A 27,055-nucleotide genomic window follows, 5' to 3' on the forward strand; every position below is an offset into this window, starting at 1 on the left:
GCGCACAAAATTATGGAAACTGGTACAAGCTCTTGTTTGGTATTTGAGCAAAGGGTGCAAGAATAATGACTTCTATGACATGATGCAAAGAAACGTACGAATGTTGGCGGATGTGCATGAGGTAGACCAGATAATTAAGATAGTTTAAAATAGTTTAAATTAATTTCTTTAACTGTTAACATGAGCAGAACTTTTTTTTTTTTTTTTTACCAAAGTGAGATGCAACTGTGTGAAAAACAGTTAACGTGTAATTAGTGTTAAATTCCTGTTAAACTGGGACTGCAACGATGGTTTTATTGTTTTGTATTTTATTTTGAAAATCCACAGCGGAAGTTCTCAGTAGCAAACGACGTTATGCTGTGGGTGGGCCGCCTCTCTGTTCGCTCAGATGTAAATTCTGCTTTAAGTGTAAATTCTGAGGATATAAAGCATTAAACTCGTCGGTATTCTTGTTTACATGAATATCTAACAGAATGCTGGAAGAAACAGTAGTTTTACTGCTTTTCTAGTGACTTTTGATTCAGTTTGTAAGAGCTAGCGATGTTAGCTAGCCGCCGCTGGCTCTAAAGAGTGACCGTGACCGTTAGTCTTTCTTTCCTCTGTAGTTTGAGCGGGAACAGACGTCTGAGACTTGCTGTTCATTCCCACAGCTGTGGTTGTGTGTGCTGCCCCATGTTTACAGGTATGTTTAGTTTAAGCTGTCGATATCATGTGGTACTGTATTTGCTGTTTAAAACGACAGTTTAATGTGTTTCTGATATATGTTTACTGTGGCATGTTTTCACCACTAGATGGTGCTATTGACTTAATTTTGGTTCTGCAATGCTAAAAGGAGCTTTGGCCTGTGAGCACTATGCTTTTATTAGGGATGGGACCAATCTGATCAAACATCGATATCGGGTCCGATATGGATGTAATTAATAGATCAGATATCTGACTGAAGGAGCCGTTTAATTGCCTAGTAGATTTATTTAGAATAGTCAAAACTAGTCCAAAGACGAGAGACCACAAAGAAGAGTGGGTGTGACGTTAGTGATATACTCTCTACAGCGTGGCTAGCATTGAAAGCTAGCGCAGCCCGTCTTCATTCCTCTTTGCAGATTAATATCGTGCTTCGATATTTGGCCTCTTTTCACTTCGGGTGAGTAGTCATACGTGAACTTAACCCTCGACAGCCCACATACCACTTTATTTCCATTTACTACTTTGGAAGACTGTTGTACCACGGTCTTCCTAATATACGCTAACAGATTAGCCACCGCCGAGGTTCTCATTGTTTACATCCTGTGAAGGGTCAGAGAGGAAGGCTGCGGCCATTAACTGAAGCTACAGCGGTCTCTGGTGGTGGGAGGTTCATTACAGTTTTAAAGAGCATTATAGACAGGGAAGTCAAGCCCGCGTTGATAAAAAATGATAGGTCATTAGTTTAACTTAGAGTTGCAGTTTAACCTCTTTGAGTTATGCTATTTAGGGTAGGCATTGTTGACTGTAACTTAAACTCAGTTGTTGTTTTTTGGATAAAGTTGATATTTATTTTTAGGAGTAGTTCAAATAAATTTGTTTGGAATACATTTAAATTCAATTCATTTTTGTATTTTTTCTGTTTTTGCTTTTAATAAGAGGAGCTGGGTGGTTTACTACAGCCTCATGTAACCTCAGACATTATACCATCAACAACAATAATAATTGTTAAAAAATAAAAAAATAATATATTTATAGTGCTTAACAAATTTATTAGGCCACCTGTCATATTTGTCTCAGAGACCATCCAGCATCATGAAGTGCTTTAATGCAGACTCTGTCATTTTCAGTCAGCTCTCCACATTTTACCATTTTGAACAGGAATGAGGAATTTCAAACTGAATTCACCAAAATTTGAGCCGGCTCACTGGGCTTCTCTGAGAAGTCAGAAATTAATCAAGCATAACATTCAACCACTAAAACTCATTTTTCTGTTCAGGAAAGACAGTAAATAACTATAATTTGACATATTAATCAAGAAATAGTAATGTGTTTTACTATTTTGTCAGGGTTTTTTGTAAATCAGTAAATTTGAAAATTCATGGATAACAATAATAATTCTATTTTAGCATTAAAAATATCATTTGGGTTAAAGAGCTTCTACATATTGGTGTATTAACCATTGCAGAAACATAAAAAATGATTTTGGTAATTACCAATGCTGTTAATTTAGGGCAGCTGTGGCATAAACCTTACTTTAGATGGTGGTCTAATAAATTTGTTAAGCACTGTATATATATATATATATATATATATATATGTATATATATCCGAATCAGTATCAGTATCGGCACATATTTATCAGAATCGGATCTGAACTGCGAAAAAGTGGATTGGTGCATCCCTAGCTTTTATGTCTGAAAACTGGTAGTGTGATACATGATGCTGTGAAAATATTGTTACTTTAACAATTCTGTATATATTTTTGAATGCATACCACTCTTACAGAATCTCCAAAGTATTTTATTTTTGTAAGAGATATTTTTGTTGCCTTTGTGTATTTTATTTATTTAACATTTACCTTTAAGTGAAGAAGTTATACAACTATACGATCACTCTCTCAGTAGCAAACGATCTTATGCTGTGGTCTGAGTGGGAACAGGGCCAGATTCCAACCCAGGCCGTCCGCGTACATGGGTAGCGCCTTAAACCACTCCACCATCTGCGCGCCCCGTGAATGGGCTCTTCTAACTCCTCTGGATGTCTGGCTCTTTAAGGCTGAGCCCTGACACCCCCCTAAGGAGTTTCATCCTGACTCCCTGTATCCACTTTTTATCAAAGTGTTGGAGTTAAACATTAAACAACATTAAATGGTCTGAAAAAGACAGACTTGGTCCTACATAATGAAAATAAATCTGTTTAAATGAGATAAGAATGGTAAATTGACTCAAAAACAAGGCATTTGAAATCTGACATCCAGCCAGCAGGTGTCACTGTTGAGATCATAAACAGATGAAGCACATCTGTCCCCACTCCACCCTAAAGAAATCTCTCCAGTCCTGGCATGTTGCATTTTAACCCTCCCAGCAGCTTCTTTCTGATTGGACACTAAAGTCTGCAGCCAACAGGAAACCAGAGAAGGGATCTTAGCGTCTTAAAGCTGTGTTCAAGGTCATTAGCAGCGATCCACATGTGTTTAAGTGCCTGAAGTGTTCATAATGAAGTAGAAATCAGGATCAAACTGACCCACAGATGCAAATATTTAACACTTTTCTGCACAGTATTTCAATAAAGTTTCATCTTCCCTACAAGAAGAAGAAGAAAGCTGTTTGTTACAGTGAAAGCTGAAGGTATTCTAGGCCTGCAGACAGGATATCTCAACAAATCTCAAGAGATATTACTCAGACTTTGCAGAAAAGTCCACTTCAGCAGGGTCATATGGCCCATACTCAGCTCCTGATTACTCCTGATTCCCACCTAAATCATGAAAATCATAAATCTGCAGTCTCAAAACACTATGATTTTACAAAACATTAATCAAAGAATAGTAGTGCCATGAAAAAATGCCCCATCCTGATTTTTTTGCATATCTGTCACAGATAAATTTTCAGATTATCAGAAAATTTTATGTTAGACAGACATATCCAGTAAGAATATAAAATGCAGTTTTTAATACATGATTTCATTTTTTATAGGGCTGGGCAGTTAATCCCAAATTAGATTAAATCGCAATATTTCTTTAACCAGAAAAGTGTCAAAATATCAGTTTGATACAATCTTTTTTTCTTTTTTCATGCTTTAAACCAGTATTACTCAATTCTGCTCAACCAAAGAGACAAAATGTTGAGAAATACCTTTGCAAGAGCCAAAATCTAAGTGGTGAAAAGTGGCAAAAATAATAAGTTAAATGTGGCAAAATGCTCAAAAAGCAACAAAAATGGGCAAAAATGGGGAGGACAAGGGTCAGAAAGTAGCAAAAAATAGGTGAGAAGTGACAAAAAAATGAGTTACAGTTGGCATTAAATGGTCCAAAACGTGGCAAATAAATGAGTGAGAAGTGACTAAAATGGGCAAAATGCAGTCAAGAGTGACAAAAATGGGCAAAATAATGGAAAGAAGTGGTATTTAGTGGCATAATGTAGAGGAAATTGGTGAAAAGTGGGGGAAAAAAAATGTAAAAAAAAAAAAAGGGCACAAATGAGATAAGAGTGGCAAAAAGGAGTGGCTAAAATGGGCAAAACTAGGAAAAAAGTGGTATTTAATGACAAAAGGTAGCTTAAATGGGTGAAAGTGGGGAGAAAGAAAGGGTGGAAAAGGGCCAAAATAGGATAAAAGTGGCAAAATGGGCAAAAAAGCCTTCAAACCTTCAAGTATCCTTTTAAATTTTTTTTATGGAAATCTTTCTTTTCATACTCATGCATTTATTTTTCTTCTTCAAAATGTGAATAATATGAGAAATGATCATCCCCTTCAATAAAGCAATTGGTATCAAATTTGCTTTAAGAGCCAAAATTCCAGTAAGATTTTTTTTTCTAAATTTAGCCCTAGTTTAACTTATATTGTACTTGTTATAATATAGGGTGATTTCTTGCTGATGTTTGTTGAACAACATAAAAAAATGAGGAACCTAAATAATCACATTTTAAATTGCAATATTGCAGGAAAACATTGCAATTAGATTGTTTTTGCAAATCGTTCAGCCCTATTTTTTAAAGGGAAAAAAACATCTAAATCTGATGATGACACCCATTATACACAAATAGGGAAAACCTGAACCAAAGTTGACCCTTTCCAGGAATGTGTGCCCATTTTCAAGTTTTTGGGACGCCAAAGAACCACGCTGAGGGCCATTACCCACAAATGTTCATTGCATTGTGATGGGATTCTTGGGGGCTGCCCGCTGGTAAACGCTACAAAAGTGAAGTGAAAAGAGTGAAATTGTAAACAAAAAACATGGAAGGTGCAAAAAGGGGTGACATACGTCACAATGCAGTAAACTATGGGTAATTCCCTCAGGCTTAGTCTGCAGAGATTCCCACTCACAGAAAGGGTGCATGAAGGGTTAAAAAAATCAGCGAGAGATCCCTCACACACTTTATGATTTGACAGTGGGACAGCCCTGAGCCCTCAGGGGCTTAGCGGCTCAAAGACAGTGAGTGTATGAGTGTGGACGTTGGGATTGGGCCATTGTTGATCTTGAACGCAACCTCCTCTCATCCGTGCAGCTTCTTGACTTCCTGTGTGGATCTCCCTCTGCAGAAAAAAGCTTTTAAAACCACAAAAACAGAAAAGGAGAAACAATAGGAACTTTTAAAACCTTAAAAAAAAAGAACTAAGCTGTTTTCTAAACTCTGGAAACGTCATTCTCCCACAGTCTTTACTCCGGTTCACTTCTAAGTTGTTTTGGATGTCTGCAGCACGGAGCGTGTGTGATTTGGTGTACAGCTTGGCAGAGGAAAATGACTTCCAGCAGGTCTTTGAGCATGACTTTTATTGTGTAATTACACTGTAAAAATCGAGTTAGCTATAATGAGGTTGAAAATGGTTGTAAAAGCTGCTTTCAGTGCTGACGTGTCATAAACGAGTTAGCAAAGAATAAATACTAGACTTGTATAACCAGGAAAATGTCAAGTCTATAGAGTCAGAATCAGCACTTCTCAAATAAAAACCCTCTGGGTTTTTTCTGATAAATTTACAACCAAAAGCAAACAAAATGAGATATTTTTCTCTGACAGATCTTCTTTATTTTCAAAGTGGCCTTAATATGCCTCCCTAGGATCGCTCTGCTCAGGTATTTAAACGAGCAATCAGGGGCGTAGCTAGGACTTTGGGGCCCCCAGAAAGAATATTACACAGGGCCCCCTTTACCCTTGTGCCCTCCTCAAATTTACTACCCCCTGGAGACCTTTGAGGCAAAAATGTACACATACAGAAAAAATGAAAAAAATCTCTTTAATAACTTCAGACCTGCTCAAAACTACCAAACATTCAATCGTTTTCAAGATATTAGCCCTTTAAATGCCAGTTTGATTATTTGAAATGTTTTATTTTTTACTAAAAAAAACCCAATGAAATCAATTTTGTTGCAAATCTTTGACCCATCCAAGACTCTCATCAGCACCAAAGCCCCTTCTTTCTACTATTTATTATATAGAAAATTATCCACTTTTTGTGTATATTGTAGTAAAGAATAAATTATTTAAAATAATCAAACTGGCATTTAAAGGGTTAAAATCTTGAAAATTATTGAATGTTTGGTAGTTTTGAGCAGGTCTGAAGTTGTTAAAGAGATTTATGAAATTAAAGTAGAAAAGATATTGATGTATGCTGATTAAATAGCAGTTTTTTGTAGGTGTACATTTTTGGCCTCGAAGGTGTCCAGAGGGTGCAAAGGTATGAGTGACAAATAAAGAGTATGAACGACATTTAAGAGTAAAACATGTTGGATTTCAAAAATTTTACTAGTAAGAAAAGTTCCTGTAAAAATTCGTGCCACAAGCTGTAAAACTGACAAAATGATCACCAATTTAAAAAAAAAAGGTTGAGAAAAATGGCCAAAAATGCCTGAGGAGGGCACAAAGGTTAACTGGCTAGCCATCCATGCATTTTAATGTATTTGTGCACCATAATTTCCCCATTTATGAGCAATATTTTTACTGTAGTTGAATTAATTTTACATGCATTATTTTGCAGCACTGGCCTAAACCATTTGGACATTTTTAAGGGAGGAGCAGGATTTGTATTTTACTCTATTTGATACAAATTTCAGTCTGTTGACAACTGTAGGTGTCTGCAGATTTCCTCCCGTACAAAAATGTAAACTTAACCATGAGGATTTAAAAAATCCTGAAGTCACAGAAAAATGAAAATAAATAAATAAATAAATAAAAACAAAAACAAAGGCTAAAAATAACTAGATCAAAATTGCAATTTCAGCTAAAATTGCATGGGGATGCTGAGAGCTGAGTTGTGGAAGAACTGCTGAAAATAGCCAAAAGTGCAAAAATAGTGTAAAATGGCATAAAAGGAGCTGAAAATGGCATTCAGTAGCTCAAAAAGGATAAAAATAGCTGAAAGTAGCCTTGACATAGCTGAAAATAGCATGAAAATAGCTGATTTGTGCCTACAAGTACCTGAAAATTGCATTCAACTGCTGAAAAATCATCGAAATAGCTGAAAATAGCTTTATTTTAAAAATTATAAAAGTTAGAAACAAGAAAAGTCATAGCAGTCAAATGACGAATAAACTGATATTTTTAAAGTTTAAACGGTGTCGATTTGACAAAGTTTGAAGGAGGAGATAGCTGGCGCAGAAGAAGAATAATAAACAAAATGGCTGACGCGAATATCAATAGTGTGGATGCTCAGCATCCCCACTAATAATTACATGAAAAGTCAGGATATGGTAAAGAAAATGTGTAGTCATTTATTTATTTATTTATTTTTCAATTTTACATCTCACAATTACGACTGAAACTCTATTTTCATGTAAGTTCTCATATTCTGCCTCTTCAAATTTATAGATTTGACCTAAATATTTTTTTTACCTTTTAGGTCACAATTTTAAATTTATGTCATATTCTATTTTTTTTACTCATTATTTTTTTTATTTTATGTCCTGATTTCACCTTTTCAACTCCTAACTTTGACTTTTAATCCCATATTTTGAGCTTTAAGCCTCACAATTTAAAATTTTGTCTCATATTTTGACATTTAAAACATAATTCTGGCTTTCTTTTTCATATGTTTGCTTTTTTTAAACATTATTTTGACACTTAATTTTTTGTTTTGACCTTTTGAACTAATAAGTTTGGCTATTTTTCTCTGATTTTGAGCCTTTAAACTTATCATTTGACTTCTTTTAATCTCAGAATCATTTATCATCAGTGTTAATTTTCCCCCCATTGTTCATTACTGTTGAAAATAAGGTTGGCAGTTTATGGTTAAACGTTGACCCTGTCAGGGTCTCAGATAAGACCGAAATTCAGAATCTGGGCCCTTCTGTGTTTGAGTTTGACACCCCTGATGTAGTTTCTTTTGATTCAATAATGATGCTAAAAAACACTTTTCAAGGGCCTCTTCCTACTGTGTGCCCAGGTAATCAGTGCCCCTTTCCCCCCTGTGCTACGCCCATGGTAACAGCATACGTATTTGTATAAATGCTGCAGGTCCTGGAAATCTGCAGTGACGCCTTCAATGGACTGGACTACATGCCTGTCACCTTTCACCGCTGGCTGCACGAGCCCGGACGCCTCGTCTTCATCGCAAGGATAAAGACCAGGGTGGTGAGGACAGAAGATAAACACCGTAAAAAGAGAAATACAACTACAATTCCAGAAAAGTATAGGCGCTGTGTAAAATGTAAATTTTAACAAGTCAACAATTGTCAAATCTCATGAACCCGTATTTTATTCACAATAGAACATAAACAACATATCAGATGTTGAAACTGAAACATTTTAACATTTCCTGAAAAATATTAGCTTAATCTGAATTTGATGGTTGGCAACACATCTCAAAAAAGTAGGGACAGTGCAACAAAAGACTGGAAAACTCAGTGAATCTAATGAAAAACAGCAGGAGGAGCATTTGGCATCTAATAAGGTTACAGGTCAGCAACATGACTGGGTATAAATGGGGTATTTACTGAACACTTCCAGAAATCATTGTCTGTCAACACAGTTGGCCCTGCCATCCTCAAATGACAGTTAAAGCTGGATCATGGAGAGAAGAAGCTGAATAGAATCCAGAAACAGCATGGTCCGTCTTCTCTGGACCAAAGCTCATTTAACATGGACTGAGGAAACATGGAAAACTGCTCTGTGGTCAGAGGAAAGCACAGACGCCGTGTCCTGTGGACTAAAGAGGAGAGGGAGCATCCAGCTTGTTCTCCTGGCTCAGGTCTAAAGCCTGCATCTCTGATGGTATGAGGTTGCATTAGTGCCTATGGCGTGGGCAGCTCTAACATCTGGAAAGGAACTATCAATGCTGGAAAGTAGAGAGAGGTTTTAGAGAGCAGTGATACTTAACGTGTGGCTCTTTTGTGAATTTTTTCCCCTCTTTTTTTGCCTTTCTTGTCACTTTTTGCCCATTTAAGCTGCCTTTTGCAATTAAATGCCACCTATTTCCCATTTCACCACTCTTTGATGTGTTTTGCCCATTTTCCCACCTTGTTGCAGATTTTTGTGCATTTAAGTCACTTTTCATGCATTTCCTGCCACATTTTTGCCACTTTTGGACCATTTTTGCCACCTGTAACTCATTTTTTTTACCTTTTCTCACCCATTTTTGCCACTTTATGCCCCGTTTTGCCACTTTTCACCCAGTGTTTGCTGCTTTTTTCCCATTTTTGCCACTTCTTTTGTCACCTTTCACCCATTTTTGACACTTTATCCTGCTTTTTGCAATTTTTTGCCCCCTTTTGCCTATTTTTGCCACATCTCACCCATGAGGCTGCCCTTTGCAGTTTAATTCCACTTAATTCCTGTTTTTCCACCTTTTTTTCTGATTTTTGCCCATTTTAGTCACTTTCAAGCATTTCTTGCCACATTTTTGCACTTTTTGGACCATTTTTGCCACCTGTAACTCATTTTTTTGCCATTTCTCTCCCATTTTTACCACTTTCTGGCCTTTTTTGCCACTTCTCACCCATTAAAGCTGCCTTTTGCAATCAAATGCCCATTTTTTTAGCCCATTTTTCCCACCTTTTTTCAGATTTTTGCCACTTGTTGACAGTTTTTTGCCAGCTTTAACTTATTTTTTGGTCACTTTTCACCCATTTTTGCTACATTCTGCCCTTTCTTGCCACTGTTCTCCCAGTGTTTGCCGCTTTTTGACCACTTTTGCCATCTGTAACTTACTTTAATTGCCACTTTTCACCACTTAGATTGTAGCTCTTGCAAATGTATTTTTCAAAAATTTGGCTCTTTGGTTGAGTACCACTGTTTTAGAGCAACATATGCTCCCATCCAGACAACGTCTCTGTCATGGAAGGCCTTGACTATTTCAGCAAGACTATGCTAAACCACATACCCCATCCATCACAACAGCATGGCTTCACAGGAGGAGAGTCTGGGTCCTGATCTGGTCTATCTGCAGTCCAGACTTTTCACCAAGAGAAAACATTTGGAGCATCAGGAAAGGAAAAATCCAGGAAAGAAGACCTAGGACTGTTGAGCAGCTAGAATCCTACATCAGGCAAGAATGGGACAACATTCCTCTCCCAAAATTCCATCAACCAGTTTACATACTGTTGTTAAAAGAAGAGGGGATGCTACACAATGGTAAACATGGCCCTGTCCTGACTTTTTTGAGACGTGTTGCTGCCATCAGATTCAAAATGAGTTAATATTTTCATGAAACGGTAAAATGTCTCAGTTTAACATCTGATATGTTGTTTTTTATCTGTTGTGACTAAAATATGGCTTTAGGAGATTTGACAATCATTTACTTTTTTAGACAGCATCCCAACCTTTTTGATATTGTGGTTGTATTTGTGCATGTATTAGTTTTTAACAGTTTGATTTTAGTTTATATGTGGCATTTATGTTTAAGGAAGACACATTTACTGACCACTTTAATAGGTACATCTTACTAGTGTCATACTGGACCTTGAGGTTTCAGTGAATTTTGGCCCTAAGTTTTTAGCCAACAGGACTTGCACCAACTTTAGTCAACAGATGTACCTAATAAAGTGGCTGGTGAGTATCCAGTAATCTCACTGTGTACTAATCTGCTTCTTCCAGGTGGCTCTAGAGTCTGCTCTGCTGGTAGACGGGGGTCAGACGGTTGTTTTTCAGGGGCTCAGGGTGGCATCTGACCTGAGGGGCTGTGGCATCGCCAGTGCCCTGCAGAGGCACATCACTGGGTACATCCACCATCATTACCCACAAGTTTCTGCTGTCAGGCTGAGCCGAGGAGACCGACCTTCGCCACAGTCACTGGTGAAGTACCGGCTTATAGCTAAAGAGGTGTGCGTCACACTCAGGCCTGAATACTGCCCGACCTCCTGAATCCAGAAACCCCTTAAACCAGTGTTCCTCAACGTGTGGCTCATTTGTGATGATTTGTGGCTCTTAATTTGAAATGTTATTCCCCCAGAAAACCTTAAAAAGGGAAATTTTACCTCAGAAATTATCCATTGCAAGTCACACTGATCAGTTCGTTTTCCACTCTTACACAGTAGGCTTTAATTGTCAACCTCTATTTTTGTCTCCATGTTTCCATTGCCCTTATTTGCTACCTTAATTCCATTTTTACTGCTTTTAGCCCATTTTTGCCTTTTTTATCTGGCTGTTTGCAATTTTTTGCCATTTTTTGCCAGTTTATATCAATTATTCATTTCTATTTTTTTTTTTTTACCAAATTTCCACACATTTTTGCCAATTTAAAGCCATTTAGGCCACTTTTGAACTCCCCTTTACCACTATTTATGCCCATTTTTTCCACTTTAACCAATTTTTGCCATTGATTTCTTTTGCCAGTTTTATATAATTGTACTCATTTCTGGCATCCGCACTTTTAAAATCCAATTTCACCACTTTTTCCACCTTTTCTTTGCCATTTCTAACCCATTTTAGCCATTTTTAACCCATTTAATTAGGGCCTGAGCACCGACCAAGGGTCGGCGAGGACCCTATTGGATTTCGTTTGTCCTAAGAATTCAGGCAATTTGAGGTTCATATTCGGGGCCTCAACATATGTAAAAAGTCAATTTTTTTCCTCAAAAACTGTCTCCCACGAGAAATAACCATCTGGTGGAGGACTGGTGTAAGTCCGTCACACAATTTTTTCTAGGGGGCACCAAAAGTGAGATAGGGCCATAGGTAATACCTACGTGCACAAAAATCAGTACACATATATATAATGATGAGACGAAAACAATTTACATTATGACCATCCTCTAAAATGTACAGGAACCAAACTACAGGCGCCAAAAGGTCAAAATTTGGTGCTTTTTAGCTTTGGTCTGATTAACTCAAGAATTTTTTTTACTCAAAGTAGACAACCTTGAGACCCAAAGTTGTGCTCTTTGTGAGTTTTCACCTTAGGGCAGCAACATTATTGGAGCACAAATTTAAACTTTTAAAGGCTTTTATTTTGAAAGTCCACATTAGATTGCCTTGTTACTGCACCAGATATATTGTGGGGTTTTCAACTATCCCTCTAAGGTGGAATGAGTCTGTGGTAACAGGGGGTTTCTTAAGAATTTCAGTTGAAATTTGGCCAGTAACTCACTGTACGAGTTTGCTTACACCCCACTATAACAACACAGGGGCCGATGGCCCACACCCTGACGTGCGTCGTGGTGCGAGGGCCCTTCAGTGCTGCTTGCAGCCCTAGTTCTACTTTTTTCAACAAAAACAATTTACATTTTTAAGAAGGCAATTTACTACACAAATGATTTTAAAAATATATGTGTTTCTTTGATAAGAGTGTTTTTTTTATCAGGTTAGATATAAAATATATGGCTATCACAGCCTAACTTTGTAATGGACCATGACTTTGCTGACCTCCATGGGCCCCTAGTTTGGCTGGGCGCCAGAAAGCTCTCCCATTTATCCCCTCTTATGGGTGACCTTGTCTGCAGAAGACTATCTTGAATGTGCATGTCCGTGCTGAACCACCTTCAGGTACAGTGGGGGTCCCCAGTCTCTGGTACCTTTATTTTGGGGCTTGCGGGCTGAAAAGGTTGAGAACCCCTGGGCTAGAGTCCCAAAGCCTTTTGTATTTGTAACCATTTAGCTATGATGGCTGTCAGTGACTTTACCATCTGTTCTTGAATTTCTTTCAACTTCAACTTTATTGTCAAAATGAGTTGAAACAGAACCACATAATGGAAAAACATCACATTAGACTACCGTTATTAAGAGACACCTTAATTGATCAATACTAAGTTCTAGTTTATTTTATTTTATTGAGTTTATTAGTCTGAAGGTTTTTTTTTTTACTGTGGGGAAACCGGAGCATCCCGGAGAAAACCCACATTAACACACACAAACAATAACACTTGAGGAGTAATATTCTCCATATGCTGGAGTCCATCACTCTTTCAGTGTCATGTTGGAGGTGTGTAGGTGAGGAGGTGATCAGAGGAGACTGCTGGCTGTGGAGAATGATCATATCTGCGCCTGAGGTCGTTGTTATCATGACCCAGATTTTGATATCTGCCAGTAATTCTGATGTTCTCCTTCTCTAGCTCCAGGCACCGACTCCTCAGCTTGCGTATCGCCTCTTTGTTCTCATCCCATTCAAACGGCTGCCTGGTGAGCCTGAATTCCACATCTCCAGACTGGCTGAATGACTGAATGTAGGGCGTTTGCATCTGAAGGTTGGTGAGCATGAAGCTGTTGTTCTGAGCCTGTAGAGCCTCGGTCAGTCTCTGATTCTCCTCCTGATAAGACATGTTCTTCCCCAGAGCTTCCTGCAGCTCACGTTGATGTCTGAAACACGCGTTTTTTTCACTCTGGAGGTCAGAGACAGCTTTATCCGCTCTCTGCCGCAGCTCAAAGTTCCACCTCCTCTCTTCTCTCAGTTCACCTTCGAGCACCGCCATTCTCGCCGCGCTGTCAATCTGCGAAGCCTTGAACTGTTCGATCGTGGTTTGGAGGTTGCTGATGGAGAGCTGATAGTCAGACATGATCTTGTTGTTGGCTGATCGCATCTCTTCAGAGCGGTCCTTGAGGTCAGAGACGGCTTTGTCCGCTGTCTGCTGCAGCTCAGATTTCCTCTTCCTCTCTTCTCTGAGTTCATCTTCAAGTGCCGCCATTCTCGCCACGCTCTTAATCTGCGAAGCCTTTAACTCTTCGATCTTGGCTTGGAGGTCAGTGATGGTGAGCTGATTGTCAGAAGTGGTCTTATTGTTAGCTGAGCGCATCTCTTCATAGCGTTCAAAGAGCTTGTGGTACTTGGACTTCAATTTGCTGTACTTGTTCCTGATGTCTTTGTTTTCATCCAACAATGTACTCGCATCCTGATGCTCCAAAGACTTGAAGCAGGTGTTCTGAGCCTGTAGATCCTCAGTCGGTCTCTGATTCGCCCCCTGATTAGAGATGTTCTTACTCAGAGCTTCCTGAAGCTCCAGTCGCTGTTTGAAAGATGCAGCTCTTTCATCCTCAAGGTCAAAGATGGCTTTATCTGCTCTCTGCTGCAGCTCAAAGTTACGCCTCCTCTCTTCTCTTAGTTTACCTTCGAGCGCCTCCATTCTCGTCGCACTCTTAATCTGCGAAGCCTTGAACTCTTCGATCTTGGTTTGGAGGCTGATGGTGAGTTGATTGTCAGACGTGATCTTGTTGTTGTCTGAGCGCATCTCTTCATAGCGTTCAAAGAGATTGCAGTACTTGGACATCAATTTGCTGAACTTGGTCTTGATGTCTTTGTTTTCATCCAACAGTGTCCTCACGTCCTGACACTCCAAGGACTTGAAGCGGGTGTTCTGAGCCTGTAGAGCCTCAGTTAGTCTCTGATTCACCTCTTGATAAGAGGTGTTCTTACTCAGAGCTTCCTGCAGCTCCAGTCGCTGTTTGAAACACGCGATTCTTTCGGCCTCGAAGTCAGAGACGGCTTTATCTGCTTTCTGCTGCAGCTCAAAGTTACGCCTCCTCTCTTCTTTGAGTTGACTTTCGAGCGCCGCCATTCTCCCCGCGCTCTCAGTCTGCAAAGCCTTGAACTGTTGGATCTTGGTTTTGAGGTCGGTGATGGTGAGCTGATAGTCAGACGTGGTCATGTTGTTGGCTGAGCGCATCTCTTCATAGCGTTCAAAGAGATTGCGGTACTTGGACATCAATTTGCTGAACTTGTTCCTGATGTCTTTGTTTTCATCCAACAACGTCCTCGCGTTCTGACACTCCAAGCACTCAGTGGTGTCTCTCCGCTGGTTCTGGAGGTCTGTCATTACGCTGTCTCTATCCTGCTTTTGTGAAAGGATACGCTCAGTTCGCATCTGTGCATCGTTAAAGAGAGACTGATAGAGTTTTTCAGCAGTCATACTCCTCTCTAAAGCACGGGATTTTTCATCAAGTTCCTCCTCTAGAAGTCTGATCGTCTCCATCGCATTCGCCAACTGAGCTCTCTCCTGTCTCACTTCCCCCTCAGACGTGCGGCTACTTTCTCCATTGCTCTGTGGTCGTTCTTTAGCGAGCTGGGTGAGTTGAAGTTCACCGGTCAGTCTTTGGATCTCAGAACAGCTTTTGGCTTGTTCTCTCCTTAGGTCTGACACCATGTTTTCCAAGTCTTCTGATTTCTGGGTGTACATCCTATGCTGGGAGACAGCAGCCTCATAGTCACTCTGAAGAGAACTGCTCTTGTCTTGTTCCTTTCTGAGGTCTGACGCCAACTGTTTGACTTCCTCTTGCAGTGAGAAAACTGTTGTTTCCAGTTCTTTGGCCTTCTGGATATCCTTCTGACCCTGAGAGACTGTGACCTCGTAGTCCCTCTGAAGAGCAGTATATTTTTCTTGTTCTCTCCTGAGGTCTGAAGCGAACCATTCGACTTCCCTCTGCAGGGAGGAAACCAGGTCTTCTGATTTATGTAGATCCTTCAGACCCTGGGAGATGGCGGCCTCGTAGTCCCTCTGAAGAGAACTGTTTTTGTCTTGTTCTCTTTTCAGGTTTGACGCCAACCGTTGGACTTCATGCTCCAGTTCCTCTGATTTCTTTTTGTCCTTCTGACCCTGGTAGACTGTGGCCTCATAGTCCCTCTGAAGAGAACTGTTTTCGTCTTGTTCTGTTCTCAGGTCTGACGCCAACTGTTTGACTTCCTCTTGCAGTGAGAAAACTGTTGTTTCCAGTTCTTTGGCTTTCTGGATATCCTTCTGACCCTGAGAGACTGCGACCTCGTAGTCCCTCTGAAGAGCAGTATATTTTTCTTGTTCTCTCCTGAGGTCTGACGCGAACCGTTCGACTTCCCTCTGCAGGGAGGAAACCAGGTCTTCTGATTTATGTAGATCCTTCGGACCCTGGGAGATGGCAGCCTCGTAGTCCCTCTGAAGAGAACTGTTTTTTTCTTGTTCTCTTTTCAGGTTTGACGCCAACCGTTGGACTTCATGCTCCAGTTCCTCTGATTTCTTTTTGTCCTTCTGACCCTGGTAGACTGTGGCCTCATAGTCCCTCTGAAGAGAACTGTTTTCGTCTTGTTCTGTTCTCAGGTCTGAAGCCAACTGTTTGACTTCCTCTTGCAGTGAGAAAACTGTTTTTTCCAGTTCTTTGGCTTTCTGGATATCCTTCTGACCCTGAGAGACTGCGACCTCGTAGTCCCTCTGAAGAGCAGTATATTTTTCTTGTTCTCTCCTGAGGTCTGAAGCGAACCGTTCGACTTCCCTCTGCAGGGAGGAAACCAGGTCTTCTGATTTATGTAGATCCTTCGGACCCTGGGAGATGGTGGCCTCGTAGTCCCTCTGAAGAGAACTGTTTTTGTCTTGTTCTCTTTTCAGGTTTGACGCCAACCGTTGGACTTCATCCTCCAGTTCCTCTGATTTCTTTTTGTCCCTCTGACCCTGGGAGGCGACGGCCTCGTAGTCCCTCTGAAGAGAACTGTTTTCGTCTTGTTCTGTTCTGAGGTCTGATTGCAACTGACTTATTTCCTCCTGCAGAGAGAAAATAACCTGGTGTCCATCCTCCACTGCAGTTTGTAGCATCTGAATGACAGAGTTCAGAGATTGCACTTCCTTCTCTTTTTCCATCAGTTCCTCTGCAAGGTGCTCGTTCAGTAAATACTCTTTAGGATCAGTATTCAACGTCATTTGTCGAAGGCCACTGTCATGGAGGCTGTCTTTGCTATCTTCCTCCTGTACTGTATCTTTAGGATCATCTCTGATCAAGTGCTCAGACGTCTCGGACTTGTACATCTGGGATTTGTTGAAGAATCTGTAGTCTTGGCCTTCTTCAGCCTTCTCCAAGACATAGTCCTCTTCCTCTTCAAATTCTTGAATCTCCTCCGGGATCTCTTCCTCTTCAAATTCTTGAATCTCCTCCGGGATCTCTTCCTCTTCAAATTCTTGAATCTCCTCCGGGATCTCTTCCTCTTCAAATTCTTGAATCTCCTCCGGGATCTCTTCCTCTTCAAATTCTTGAGTCTCCTCCGGGATCTCTACATCTTTAGTCACAATCTCCTGATCCAGCGAGTCCTCCTCAAAATCGTCATCGTTGAGGTAATCGTCCTCTTGTTTGAAATCCTGAGGCGTCTCTTTCTCATTTGCACTCTCTTCTTGACCCTCCACCTCATCCTGGTCCAAAATCCTGGCACTTTTCTCCTGGAACTCCTCCTGAATCTGCACAGTAGCTTGAAGATCATTTTCTCCAATCAACTGTCCATCGAGTGCATTTAAGTCGTACACAGGCTCCTCTTTGGCCTCCTCCAGGACATGGTCCTTTTCCTCCTCAAATTCTAGAATCTCCTCCGGGATCTCTTTGTCTTGAATCACAATCTTCTGATCCAACGTGTCCTCCATAATCCCGTCCCCTTTTTTATTTTCACATTTTTTTGCAATTGACATCCAATCAAAATCGTCCTCCTGCTTCAAACTCCCTGCACTTTTCTCCTGGATCTGCACAGTATCTGGCAGATCTTCACATCCTCCAATCAGCTGTCTATACATTGCATCAAAGTTGTCCTTAGGCTGTTTAGGGACTTTAGATTTCTTCTTTCTTTTTTGGGGGGATTTGCCCTTTTTGTCCTGAAGTTTCTCTCCCTTATTGGCGCTCCCCTTTTTGGCCAAACTCCTGACACTTTCCTCTTGGGTCTCCTCCATCGCCACAGTTTTGACCAAATTCTCAACACCAGAAACACCGGATTGATCCTGGTCTAGAATTATGTTCTGGGTTGAAAAATTTCCTCCTGTAAAGTTGTCCATTTTCTGTTATTAAAACAATGACTGGTTGTGAATTGTAATTCAACAGAGTTAGGATTTAACCTAAATGTCAACAGTCCAACACCGAAAGACAGAGTACGTGTCCTGATCAATGTCACAAGTGTCTAACTGAGTTAATAACATCAGCTCTATTGTATTTAGGTTAATAGGTTAGATAGATCCAAGCCCTCTGTGATGTCATCACATTCCATCTTAAAGGGCCAGTGCACAAAATTTGAAACCAGACATCAAAACCATCTGAAGTTCCAATAGTTCCTAAACATTCCATCTTAAAGGGCCAGTGCACAAAATTTGAAACCAGACATCAAAGCCATCTGAAGTTCCAATAGTTCCTAAACATTCCATCTTAAAGGGCCAGTGCACAAAATTTGAAACCAGACATCAAAACCATCTGAAGTTCCAATAGTTCCTAAACATTCCATCTTAAAGGGCCAGTGCACAAAATTTGAAACCAGACATCAAAGCCATCTGAAGTTATAGTAGTTCATTAAGTACCAAACCTTCTCCTTGCCCTATTTTGCAACTTTTCTTCCATTTTTGGCCCTTCTCACACCTACCTTATGCCATTAAATACACTTGTTTCCTCTTTTTTCCCTCATTATTGCTACTTTTTTTTGCTTCTTTTACCCCACTTTTTGCTCTTTTTTTTCTGCCCATCTAACCATCCTTTTGCCATTAAGTACTACTTGTTTCCTATTTTTGGCCCTGTTTTGCAACTCTTTTTTTTTTTTTTTTTTTTACTTTTTATTGTTGTTTTTGAAAAACATACACAAATACAAACAATAATAAAACAAAACAGCAGGGGGAGGATCCATCTCTCAAATAACATTTAGATCACACAAATGACAACATGAAAATATAACCAAATTAGTTCCCTCGTTTGCAATAAAATTTGAAGATATGCCCCCCCATAGGGGGCATATTGTTGCTATACAAAATCAGGCTTTACGGTTAAAACGTAGGCGAGCCATTTTGACCAGATTTCAGCAGATATCAATTTTACATCACATTTTAAATGTGATTCTTTCCATAACGTATATACTGTAAACAACATCAATCCAGTCATTTAAAATAGGTATGTCTCTTTTCAGCCATTTTCTGGTCAGAGCCTTCTTACTTGCTACTAACAATAGTCTCAATAAACATTTGTCTCTGTTTGCACATTTAAGTTCTTCTAAGTCGTTGAGGTACATGGTTTTAAAGTTAAAGCAGATTTTAAAGCTAAAAACTGCCTCCAGGACGCCATGGACACATCTCCAAAATGGAGCCACAGAGGGGCAATCCCAAAAGATGTGAAAATGGTTTGCTATAGTACTTCCACAGGACCTCCAGCAAGTAGTCTGATCAGAGTACTTAGTTTTCTGTGCTGGGGTACAAAAGAAACGGGTCACGTTCTTCCAGCTGTATTCCCTCCAGGAAGGAGAGCTTGTTATCAACCGTTGCTGTCTGCAGATTCTGTCCCATTCCTCCACTGTTATCATGATATTGCCCTCTGATTCCCATCTTGATTTAATGTCCAGAGTATGGTCTCCCTTTAAATTCTGGAGAGCCCGATATAGTCTAGAAATTATTCTTTGGTAGGTGCCATCATTGTAGGCTTGTTGGAAAATATCCAGAATTTCGTCTCCGATTGTCGTGTCATCGTTATAAATTTTTTTTTCCTAATAAAGTCTCTGATTTGTAAATACCTAAAATGGTCCTGATTTTGTAGATTATTATTGTCCTTAAGGTCCTGGAAGCTTAACATTGTACCTTTTTTTAGAAGTGTGGAGTATGTTGTAAGACCCTTTGCAGTCCACTCTTTGAACCTCGTGTCATGTTTGCTGGGTAAGAACTCCGGGTCATAGGCAAACCACTTTAAGATTTCAACTTTACCTTCCAGTTGGTATTTTTTAACTAGTCCCCTCCATGTTTTTAATGAACTAATTATATATGGGTTATCAGAGTCTGTCAAATGACTAATTAACGTGGGGTCTCCTATTAACGTATTAACTGGGAGTCCTTTCCCCATTGAGCTCTCTATCTCTTTCCATCTAGATCTGTAATTGGGCTTGCACCATCCAATCAATGGTCTCAATTGAGCAGGTCTGTAATAATCCATTAGACATGGAAGGGCCAATCCTCCTCTCTCCTTAGATAGTTGCAAAATTTTATATCTTACTCTTGGCTTTTTCCCAGCCCAAATAAATTGTGAAATAATTTTATCCCACTCTGAAAAGTATTGTTCTGGTTTTTCGATAGGTACTGATTGAAATAAGTAAAGAAGTCTTGGTAAAATGTTCGTCCTAACTGAGTCGATGCGTGAACTTATATTAAGATAAGGGATTAAATTCCATCTGTTAATGTCAAAAATAATTTGCTTTTTCAGGGGGCCGTAATTCATTTCTTCTAATTTAGACAAATCAGTTGGCAAGAGGATTCCCAAATATTTTACATGTTTCTTATCCCAATCTAGTTGATACTTTAAACGAAGATACTGAGGGGGGCTGTAATGAATGTTAATGACCTGGGTTTTTTGTTCATTTAGTTTATATCCTGAATATGACCCATATTCCCCCAGCACAGACATCAGCTCAGGCAGTGAATCTGTTGGGCTCGAGAGGTACACGAGGACATCGTCCGCAAACAAGGCCAGCTTTTGCTCTCATGCTGCTATTTTTATACCTTTAATCATGTTGTTCTGCCTAATTCATTGAGCCAATGGTTCAATAAAAATTGCAAATAAAAGTGGACTTAATGGGCAGCCTTGTCTCGAAGATCTCCCAAGCCCAAAAGAGCCAGTTAATTCACCACTGATTTTAAATTTTGCTGATGGCTTGTTGTATAGAGCCTCTATTGTCTTGATAATTACTTTGTCAAATCCAAATTTTTCCATAGCTTTAAATAAGAATTTCCATCGAACTGAATCAAAGGCTTTTTGAGCTTATCAACATAGCCTGTATGTTATTTTGATTTATATGTCTAATAATATGAACAGACCTTCTAATGTTATCATGTGTCTGACGAGATAAAACAAATCCTGTTTGGTCCAAATGAATTAATCCAGGTATAATTTTTTCAAGTCTTTTAGCAATAATTGAAGTAAATAATTTGTAGTCAAGATTCAAAACACTAATTGGTCGATAATTTGCACAATCTAGTTTATCCTTCTCACCCTTAGGTATTACTGATATAATTGCTTCATTCCATGAATCTGGAATTTCCCCCTTAGTCAGAACCCAACTGAATGTTTTTAGTAAAATAGGTATCAGAGCATCCTTTAGATTTTTGTACCACTCAGCCATAAATCCGTCGGCTCCTGGGGACTTGTTATTTTTTAACCTGGCTATGGCTGAATAAATTTCCTCTTTAGTTATTTGTGAACCTAGTCCTTTATTTTGATCTTCGGTAAGAATTGGTAGTTTTAATGATTCGTATAGTATCTCCATTTTCTGGTCATTATCAGTGTGAGGTTGTGAGTATAAATTTTCGTAATAGTTCTTAAAGCATTCTTTAATGTCATTCATTTGATGGTAAATTTCCTTAGATTCGGGGTCTCTTATCTTATATATTGTATTATCTGCCTGTTGTTTTCGTAATTTATATGACAATCATTTTGTATACTTACTACCGCCTTCATAATAATTTTGTTTAGTATAAATTAATTTCTTCTGAATTTCTTGTCTGTTTATCTCCTCAATCTGATTTCTTTTGCTTGTCATTTCTAGATTAATTTTGGGATCCCTCGAGTCTTTATGTTTGGCTTCTAATTTTTTCAAATCATATTGCAGGCGGTTGAGTTTTTCCATTCTTTGTTTCTTAAGAAAAGATGTTACAGCAATCACTCTACCTCTCATTACCGCTTTACAGGCATCCCAGACGACAGGTGGAGACACCTCACCGTTGTCATTATGTTCTAAGTAGTCTGATATGTCTTTTGCAAACTGTTCAATTCTGTGTCTGTTCAATATGCTAGAGTTAAACCTCCAATGAGTAAATTTCTGTCTGTATGCAGTCGTTAGGGATAGATATAATGGGCAGTGATCAGAACAATCCCTCGTTCCAATATGGCAGTGTTGCACTTTATTAAGATCTGTACCAAACAGTAGAAAGCAATCAATTCTTGAATATATTGAGTGTGGAGATGAGAAGAAGGTGTAGTCCCTGGTTGAAGGATTCAGCTGTCTCCATACATCAATTAGTCCTATTTCTAACATCATCGAGTTTATTTTCTTAGTTATTTTCTGGGTTTGGGATATTCTTTTTCCTGAAGAATCAAGACGAGGGTTCAGAGTGGTATTAAAATCTCCTCCACATATGAGAGTCCCTTGGGCTTCTGTTGCAATCTTATCCAGTATTTCCCCGGGGGAATATACACATTGTAGAAGGTAAATAAATTCCCGTCAACTCTTCCCTTTATCATTATGAATCTGCCTTCCTTATCACTAGTTGTACATATATGTTCATATATTATTCCCCCAGAAATCAGTATGGCAACCCCTCTCGTGTGTTTTGATCCATTTGATGAAGCAAACACATATTTAAATCCTCGTCTTTTAAGTTTTTCGTGATCTTTTCCCGTCATGTGAGTTTCTTGCAAGAATCTAATGTCTATATTTTCTCTCTTTAATTTTGTAAGAATTTTGAATTGTTTGGTTGGACTAAGAAGACCGTTAACGTTTAATGAAATTAACTTTACCATATCCTATCAGTCACCAAATGATCAGGTTTGAACGTGACATTGTATGCCTGTGTTGATGAACTCCTCAAATGCAGATCACTCACAATGAAAATAGAGAAACAGATCTCCCCTGCTTGTAATATAGAACAATAACATAAATTCAGGAACATTAGAACAGAAGTGTGGGCTTCCCAGAGTAGAGGGACCATTGTCCCTCTGAAGTCCCTGCTGGAAGGTGGAGGGTTATGACCCCCCTGGTTGGGGCCCTCCCTAGTGGTGGAATGACTGATCAGCATGTACATTCCACAATCTCTAGATGAGTCCAACATAAAGCCATAACGTTTGCTTGCTCAATCGGCACTTTACATTACTTTTAAATGAGAGGACAGAATAACATCTACAGTTACCTTGTTATGTCCGTTGTATTCAGTTATTTTTACCGTATGAACACCAATCATTTACTGTTTGGAAGCCCTCTTAAACTCCTGCAGCTTATCTCTCACTCGCGTCTCCATTCGTCTCACTCTGCCTCCTGCGTCTGTCTGTTGCCATGGGAACGCCTCCAGTACACGCTCCTCGAAGTTGGGACCCGGCTCCTCTCTAGCGGTGTTTACGGGAATCCCCCGCGCCTTCAGCTCCAGCGTAGCTGCCTGTGCATCCTCGTAGGTCCGTGCGCCGGTGTTCCAATGGATGCGGATCCTCGTAAACGGAGTTTGGAAACGAATACCCTGTTCTTTGAGTGCTTTTTAACTCCTCCGTAAACTCTACGCTTCTCCAAGACCTCGTAGGCGTAGTCATGGTCAAAAAAAACCTGCTTGTTGTAAATGAGGACTTTCTTTTTCCAAGCTAGTTTGAGGACAGTTTCTTTGACATCAAACTGGAGAAAGTTTATGACAATGGACCGTGGGGTAGCATCGGGTCCCGGTTTCTGAGCCAAAGCTCTGTGAGCACGCTGGATTTTGAGAGACATACCTTCAGGTAAGGGAAGCCCCTTGGTCAGTAAATTTTCCACAAACTTTATCATGGAGTCACCCTCAGCGTCCTCAGGCACACCATACATCCGGATATTGTTTCTTCTGGACCTGCTTTCCAGGTCGGTCACCTTTTGCTGCAGTTTGCGTTGTTCTTGTAGCAGACAGAGCAGGGTCTCTTTAGTTACGGAGCCGCTAGCCTCAACCTCGGAAATGCGCTCCTCTGCCTCTGCAATAGCCCCAGCCTGATCTCGAAGTGCCGTCCCCATTTCTGCTAGCTTGTGGTTAAGCCCTTGTTTTAGCGTCGTCATCTCATCTTTTAGGTCCTTCCGTAAATCTCCCTTAAAGGTGCAGTGTGTAATATTTAGCCTATTAGCATTTAGCAAAACAAGCTTGGTTAAAATGAAACATAACATTTATAAGTAGATTGATCTAAATTAGTGTTGACATCTGATAACACATTTTTTAAATTTATGTTTTAAATTAACTCAGAATAAGCCTTTTATTCATACGTAGGGAGGGTCCCCTCTATGGAAGCTGCCATCTTGGATTTTTGCATTTTGCCTGTTTCTATGGCACCATAGAAGGAACCAAATAACAGTTAAGCATGTATTGATTTTTAAACTTTACTGGTTCCCACAGTTATCACCAGAGAAATGAGCATCACACTCCAGAATTGACTGTTAGATGTCAATAGTCCCATTTTTACACACTGTACCTTTAAGTTCAAAGATAGCTGAGTGTATGTCGCTTTTGAAATCGCGGAGGTCTTTGGAGATGGAGCAGATTTCACGAAACAGTTCGTCTCCGGGTTCCCTAGCTTCTTTGCTAGTTAGCGCAGCGCCACTTTCATCGACGGGGGTCTCCATTTGGTCTTCCGTTGTTGTAAATTGTCCAGTTGGTTGATTTTTCGAACTCTTCTGACCTCTACGTGGCTTGTTCCGCCCATCTGCCTGCTGTACAAGTTAGCGAGTTGAAATTCTCAATTTGGGGGATGATTTCAGGCCGATTGAGACGGAGCAACAAATTACACGTCTATCTCGCACATGGGTTCTGCCATTTTTCCTGTTTTGCAATTCTTGACTGATTTTTGCCCATTTGAGTCATTTTTACATCTTTTTTGCCATGTTTTTGCCACTTTTGGACCATTTTTATGCCACCTCTAACTCGTTTCTTTGTCACTTCTCGCCCATTTTAGCTAATTTTTGACTTGTTTTCCACTTTTTAACCCCATTTTCTCCCCTCTTCACCCATTTGTGCTGCTTTTTAACCATTTTTGCCACCTTTAACTTACTTGTATTGCTCCTACAGGCTGTTTTTTTTTTGCCACTTTTCAATCATTTAAGCTACCTTTTGCAATTGAATAGTCCTGGTTTCCTATGTTTTTGTCAATTTTTGCAACTTCTTTTTGCCAATTGTTTCCAATTTTTGCAACTTTTATCCCATTTTTGCCCTTTTTTCACCATTATTTTCCCATTTAAGCTACCTTTTGCCATTAAGTACCACACCTTTTTTTTTGGCCCAATTTTGCCACTTATATTTGCAACTTTTCCCCCCATTTTGTTGCCAATTTTAGCCCATTTTTGCCCTTTTTCACACCTACCGTTTGCCATTAAACACCACTTGTTTCCTATTTTTTGCCCTGTTTTGCCACTCTTGACTGATTTTTGCCCATTTTAGTCATTTTTACATTTTTTTGCCATGTTTTTGCCACTTTTGGACCATTTTTATGCCACCTCTAATTCGTTTCTTTGTCACTTCTCACGCATTTTTGCTACTTTTTGACTTGTTTTCCACTTTTTGGCCCCTCTTCACCCATTTTTGATGCTTTTTGACCATTTTTGCCACCTTTAACTTATTGTTATGGCTCCTACAGGCTGTTTTTTGCCACTTCTCACCTCTTGGATTGTGGCTCTTGCAAATGTTTTTTCAATAATTGGGCTCTTTGGTTGAGCAGGGTTGAGTAACACTGTTTCACAGCGTCTCTAAGTCTGTGAGAGGGGTTGTCTGAGAGCTGTGATCTGCAGCCAGACCCATCTTGAATCAGGTGTTTTACAGTCATGAGTATTCAGGTAGCTGGTTAAGTGCTGAGATAAGGATTTTGCGAAATGTCTACGCGGATTTGAATGGCAATTTTTACTTTTGGAACCAGAGCTGCCACAACAGTGGGCAGACTGTTGAGCTCTTAGACTGTTGTCTGGTTGCATTTAATTCGATGCTTTGTTGTCCCTCTGCTGCAGTCACAGTGATGTTAAAAGTGCACCACTGCTTCATTGATGTTAGTTGCGTGTTTTTAACTGAGTCTAAAGGTAATGTTAACAACAGGAATATTTGACCAGACACAGAATCTTCCCTCTCTGATCAGTCCTTACCTCCTGTCGCCCTCTACAGGCCATCTTGTCTCTATGCTGTGAGGCAGTTGACCTGGGTCGCTTTGTCACCGAACTTCAATCCAGACTCTCTCAGTCTGACTCCACCCCCCGCAGCCCTGTAATCCTGACCCAGGAGCAGGCAGAGACTCTGATCCTGAGCGACCACGTGGTGTCCAACCTGCTGCCCGGTAAAACCATCATCAACGACTGGGAGCCTCTGAAGCCTATGAAGGAGAACCTGGAGGTTCTGAGACGCAGGGGGCTGACGTGGATCATTGACCGAGAGACTGAGCCCACCGCTGTCAGCCTGTGCACCACGCCATACGTAGTCCCCTACCGCCACGATGCCTTACACTTCAACATCAACATCTTTGGTCACCGTCTGGCCTCAGTTTGTGCCGTGTTCTTGGCTCAGCTCCAAGCCTTGTTGCCAAGCCTCCAGGGTTACCTGGTCTTCTACACCTATCTGGACCCGTCCCTTTGGGCGGGGCTACACAGATTCTGTGAGAACCAGAGCAGTGTGTCGTTCTTTAGCGACTACTGTGAGGAGTTTGTACTGGAGAAAGACCTGGCTACTTCATAAATACTGCACACTGTTGAGAAGAAGTTAAACTAGGCTCAGTTCTTACTGTCCCTTTCCCTCTACAATGGATTTCTCACACTAAATACTACCCCAGTTCCAAAAAAGTTGGGGCGCTATGAAAAAAATGTAAATCAAAACAGAAGTCAATGATTACCAAATCTCATAAACCTAAATTTTATTCCCAACAGCACATAAAAAATCATGAAAAATATCAGCTCATTTTGAATTTGATGGTAGCAACACATCTCAATAAAGTAGGGACAGGGCCATGTTTACCATTGTGTAGCATCCCCTCTTCTTTCCTGGAGTTTTGGGAGAGGAATGTTGTCCCATTCTTGTCTGATGTAGCATTTTAGCTGGGTCTTGTTTCCTGGATTTTTCCTTTCCTGATGCTACAAATGTTTTCTATTGGTGAAAGGTCTGGACTGCAGGCAGACCAGTTCAGGATCCGGACTGTCCTCCTGTGAAGCCATGCTGTTGTGATGGATGCGGTATGTGGTTTAGCATGGTCTTGCTGAAATAGTCAAGGCCTTCCATGACAGAGACGTTGTCTGGATGGGAGCAAATGTGGCTCTAAAACAGTGTTACTCAACCAAAGAGCCAAATTTTTGAAAATTACATTGCAAGAGCCACAATCTAAGT

The 27,055-nt window shown here is 40.1% G+C and overlaps 1 protein-coding gene across 2 annotated transcripts; it reads left to right on the top strand.

The window, feature by feature from the left end:
• Nucleotides 1–367: 367 nt before the first annotated feature.
• nat16l (N-acetyltransferase 16, like) lies at nucleotides 368–26,580 on the top strand. 2 transcript variants are annotated; one of them, XM_041792570.1, is made up of 5 exons: nucleotides 368–408; nucleotides 606–682; nucleotides 8,130–8,246; nucleotides 10,707–10,931; nucleotides 25,850–26,580. In XM_041792570.1, the coding sequence occupies exons 3-5, from the start codon at nucleotides 8,172–8,174 to the stop codon at nucleotides 26,411–26,413; spliced, it is 864 nt and encodes a 287-aa protein (XP_041648504.1). In that variant the 5' UTR covers nucleotides 368–408; nucleotides 606–682; nucleotides 8,130–8,171; the 3' UTR covers nucleotides 26,414–26,580. The 2 variants fall into 2 exon arrangements, with proteins under 2 accessions (XP_041648504.1, XP_041648503.1); XM_041792569.1 differs by lacking the exons at nucleotides 368–408; nucleotides 606–682 and adding an exon at nucleotides 5,278–5,434.
• Nucleotides 26,581–27,055: the final 475 nt, after the last annotated feature.

The sequence above is a fragment of the Cheilinus undulatus genome, linkage group 8 (assembly GCF_018320785.1).
Source record: "Cheilinus undulatus linkage group 8, ASM1832078v1, whole genome shotgun sequence".
NCBI classification, from domain to species: Eukaryota; Metazoa; Chordata; class Actinopteri; order Labriformes; family Labridae; genus Cheilinus; species Cheilinus undulatus.